This window comes from Triticum urartu, chromosome 4A (genome assembly GCF_056163025.1).
Source record: "Triticum urartu cultivar PI428250 chromosome 4A, HENAU_Tu73, whole genome shotgun sequence".
In the NCBI taxonomy this organism is placed as follows: Eukaryota; Viridiplantae; Streptophyta; class Magnoliopsida; order Poales; family Poaceae; genus Triticum; species Triticum urartu.
The window spans coordinates 93167300-93172168 of record NC_141876.1 but is presented as its reverse complement, the minus strand read 5'-3'; the positions used below and the strand labels follow the sequence as shown (position 1 = coordinate 93172168).

Genomic DNA, 4869 nt, shown 5'->3' with positions numbered 1-4869 from the left:
ACTACTAAGATGTACTCGACACCCAATGGAGCACAGGAGCAGGCCGAGGAAGGAGAGGCGAGCGGAGGCAAAAGTGGAGACGAGGGAGAAGAGTGGGAATCTGACGGCGAAGGAGAGGGGGATGACAACGACGACTCCAGTGAAGAGGAGGAGGAAGAAGTCGAACCTCCCCGCTCGGAACGGCGATCCAAGCTTACACACGACCCTGCGCGCGAACGTGGTAAGGCGACTGTCCCTGTTGGGCAGTCGTCGAAGCGCCCTCGGACCTCATCTCCAGCGCCGACAGAAAAAGCTCCCAAGCACCCACGCGCGACGCCGTCCAAGCCGCCCAAGGCTCTGCCCAAGATGAAGATGACTGTCCCCACCATTTCTGGGTAATAGTAGAATTTGTTTTCCTTTGTCAAACATGACGGACTCTTGGTTGACTCATTGAATAAGCTGACTGACTTTCGAAATTTGCAGTGCTGCCACCTCGGAGATCTCCGCCAAGGACGATGATCAAGAGATGGAAGACGCTGTTACCTCCAACCCCGGTACGATTACTGATGCTCTGCTTTTAGTTGACTGACGATTTCTTATAATTCTGGTCGATTGGATTTTTCTTGTAGCTCCTCCTCATGTCATTGACCTCCCTGATGATGACGACGAAGTGCCGCTGAGGGCGCGAAGGAACAGGAGGGCGCCGGCTAGCAAGACCCCACAAACTACTCTGGCGCCTGAGGCCGTAGTCTGGGAGGGTGGTGATACCACTAGGGTTTCTGTGACCTTCGCTGAACCTCTGACGAGTGTCCGGCCTTCGACGTTGACTGCAAATCCGCCTTCGCTTTTTGCCACACACCACGTCCCTGAGGACCAAGTGGTGCCGCTAAAGAGGCTATATGCCAAGCGGGGATCATGATGGAGCAAGTGAAGGTGGTTCGGGAAGCCAGCCAAGCAGCTTATGACGCGAGCTTAGCTCTTCAGAGCAACATCCAGGTCAGTCGATTCACCGCTTGTTCTGTTAGGATACGCTATCTGAAGAATCTCTTTTCCGAAGATCTTTATATCTGTACGCCCACTAGGTGTGTCTATTAATCTTTTTGACGAGTGGGGGCACGCTAAGTGCACCCACCGGGTGTAGTCCCCGAGACTACGGTGGACTGCTGGCAGTCGACTGTAGTCTTTATATTGTGTTGCTTTAGCTGAACTTCTTCACTCGGTCTGGTCAGGCCTTGATTTTTTTTTGGGTCGAACCAGTGGGGGCACGCTGAGTGCACCCACTGGGTGTAGTCCCCGAGACTACTGTCGAATGTTTTTGATTCGGCTATAGTCTTAGAAACGCCATCATTGTCTCTTGGTTACTCGGAAGCAACTTATCTTGGATGTCTGTCGACTGGTTTTTTGCAGAAATCCTGCGAACTTGTGGCTCGCTACACTGAGTTGGAGAACAAACAGATCCAGCTGAACCTTGACTTGAAGCTTGCTCAGGAGAACTTGCAGAAGGCGAGGGACGAAGCAAAAGGTATGGCTGGTGAGCTTTTGTCGACTGTCCTTTCTTTCTGGCCGTCCTCGATGTTGATCTCACTTGCTGTTTCGCAGACAAAATGGAGGAGGCTCTGAAGAAGAAGGATCAAGACCTTGCCGAAGAGCAGAAGGAGGCCCTGAACAAAACGAAGCTTGCTGAAGAAAAACTGGCTTCAGTCGGTACTCTTGAAAAGGAAAACTCCAGGCTGGAAACTGCTCTCGATGCGGCTAATCGAGAGGTCAGCCGTCTGAAGAATGGCAATATAGCTCTGAATGACAAGGCAAGTGAACTGGCGGGGAAGAGGAACGATCTGGAGGCTCATCTCGGTGGACTCGCCAAGAAGCTGTTCATCATGCTCGAGGGTAATTACTCCGACCCGACTGACTTGCAGTTACCAAATCTGCGTAGAGCCACTGACTTATCCTTGAATTGTGTTTACAGAATTTTGCCAGAACTTCGAAGAGGAGACCAGTCGAGTGGAGACAGACTTGGACCCCATCAATTCTCCAGTGAAGGACGAGGCTGCTATGAACGTGCTCCGACTGGAATCTCGTGTTTCCGGCGTTGTTGACTATCTTGCTCGGTTGAAGGTTGCGATGTCACGGATTGACATGTCGCTCTGGCCTAGGACGACGCTTCAGAATGACCTCGAGTCCCTGATGACTCGACTGAATGAAGTCCCAGGTCGAGTGGAGGAATGGAAGAAATCTTTTGCTAGATGTGGCGCTGACGTCGCTCTGTCTCTGGTCCGCGTCCACTGCAAGGAGGCGCGAGAAGAAAAGTTGGCCACCATCCAAGTTGCCAATACCAGGAAGCACAACTTTCAAGACTTCATGGAGACTTTCATTGCTGCTGCCACTCGCATTGCAGACGGGATCGACTTGGACGAGTTCGTTGCCCCTTCCAGTCCTCCGCATGAGGAATAAAAACTTTTATGCTTCACTTTAAATTTGCCTCGGAATGCCGAGTGGATTTTGTAACCGTTAAACTCTGTCGAGCTGGAGGCTCGAGTACTTTGATCTGCGGTCTAGAACCTTTGGATCTTATCTGAACTTGATTTATCGTTGAATATCTTCATGAATTATCTGTCGAGTGGAACTTGTTCTTCACTCGAAATAACTTTGTATTTGTGGTGCAACTCTGAAGGAGAAGGTAGCAGTCGATTTGCACCTCGTCGTCCTTGCGGATTGGGATGTGTTCCGTACTTAGGCGAGCACTGGGCTGCAGCTAAGCCTCCGAGTGGAAGGTCTGCTCTCCACTCGGTAGGATTTTAAAAACTTAGGCGAGTACTGGACTGCAGCTAAGCCCCCGAGTGGGAGGTCTGCTCTCCACTCGATAGGATTTTTTCAAACTTAGGCGAGTACTGGACTGCAGCTAAGCCCCCGAGTGGGAGGTCTGCTCTCCACTCGGTAGGATTTTTTCAAACTTAGGCGAGTACTGGACTGCAGCTAAGCCCCCGAGTGGGAGGTCTGCTCTCCACTCGGTAGGAGTTTTTCAAACTTAGGAGAGTACTGGACTGCAGCTAAGCCCCCCGAGTGGGAGGTCTGCTCACCACTCGGTAGGATTTTTAAATACTTAGGCGAGCACTGGACTGCAGCTAAGCCCCCGAGTGGGAGGTCTGCTCTCCACTCGGTAGGATTTTTTCAAACTTAGGCGAGTACTGGACTGCAGCTAAGCCCCCGAGTGGGAGGTCTGCTCTCCACTCGGTAGGATTTTTTCAAACTTAGGCGAGTACTGGACTGCAGCTAAGCCCCCCGAGTGGGAGGTCTGCTCACCACTCGGTAGGATTTTTAAATACTTAGGCGAGCACTGGGCTGCAGCTAAGCCTCCGAGTGGGAGTCTGGCTCACCACTCGGTAGGATTTTTAAACACTTAGGCGAGCACTGGGCTGCAGCTAAGCCTCCGAGTGGGAGTCTGGCTCACCACTCGGTAGGATTTTTGAACACTTAGGCGAGCACTGGGCTGCAGCTAAGCCTCCGAGTGGGAGTATGGCTCACCACTCGGTAGGATTTTTAAACACTTAGGCAAGCACTGGGCTGCAGCTAAGCCTCCGAGTGGGAGGTTTGCTCTCCACTCGGTAGGATTTTTAAACACTTAGGCGAGCACTGGGCTGCAGCTAAGCCTCCGAGTGGGAGGTTTGCTCTCCACTCGGTAGGATTTTTAAACACTTAGGCGAGCACTGGGCTGCAGCTAAGCCTCCGAGTGGGAGTCTGGCTCACCGCTCGGTAGGATTTTTAAACACTTAGGCGAGCACTGGGCTGCAGCTAAGCCTCCGAGTGGGAGTCTGGCTCGCCACTCGGTAGGATTTTTAAACACTTAGGCGAGCACTGAGCTGCAGCTAAGCCTCCGAGTGGGAGTCTGGCTCACCACTCGGTAGGATTTTTTTTACAAACTTAGGCGAAACGGATTCGCAGCTAAGCCACCCATTGGGGGATTTCACACGCAAACAAAAGCAACAACAATTATAGGAAAATTTGTAACACTCTTGTCTTTGATAAATAGACTACACAAGTTTTTCTTATTACATCTCATCCGAGTGAGAATTCACGTGTGAAAGGGGCGGAGCAGTTCTGCATTCCAAGCTCGTGGCTCATCGATCTGGCGATCGACATTGTAAAGGTGATACGCTCCATTGTGGAGGACTCTGGTGACGATGAAGGGACCTTCCCAAGTAGGAGCGAGCTTGTGTGGTTTCTGTTGATCCACTCGGAGGACCAAATCTCCTTCTTGGAAGGCTCGACTCTTCACATTTCTGGCATGGAATCGACGCAAGTCTTGCTGATAAATGGTCGATTGGATCATAGCCATTTCTCTTTGTTCTTCCAGGAGGTCGACTGCATCTTGCCGGGCTTGTTCTGCTTCATCTTCGGTATAAAGCTTGACTCGGGGTGCATTGTGAAGTAGATCACTCGGCAGGACTGCTTCCGCTCTGTAAACCAGAAAGAACGGAGTTCTTCCAGTCGACCGATTCGGGGTGGTCCTCAATCCCCACAGAACTGACGGAAGCTCGTCGACCCAAGCGCCTGCTGTGTGCTTGAGATCACGCATCAGCCGAGGCTTTAGTCCTTTGAGAATCAGACCATTTGCCCTTTCTGCTTGTCCATTCGACTGGGGGTGGGCGACCGATGCGTAGTCGACTCATGTGCCTTGAGAGGCGCAAAAAGCTTTGAACTTGTCTGAATCAAAGTTTGACCCATTGTCGGTGATGATGCTATGCGGGACTCCATATCTGAATGTTAACTCTCTGACGAAACTGATAGCAGTGCAAGCATCAAGATTCTTGATAGGCTTAGCTTCAATCCATTCGGTAAACTTGTCGACTGCCACAAGCACATGTGTGAAACTGCATCAGCTTCTGGAGTCCA

At 51.3% G+C, this 4869-nt stretch overlaps 1 protein-coding gene across 1 annotated transcript; it reads left to right on the top strand.

The window, feature by feature from the left end:
* Positions 1 to 1938: 1938 nt before the first annotated feature.
* On the top strand, positions 1939 to 2430 carry LOC147974929 (uncharacterized; the record flags this gene model as incomplete). Its single annotated transcript, XM_087520210.1, has 1 exon — positions 1939 to 2430. A coding segment is annotated over one exon (492 nt), but the record flags the coding sequence as incomplete, so codon positions are not given.
* Between the last annotated feature and the right edge of the window lie 2439 nt (positions 2431 to 4869).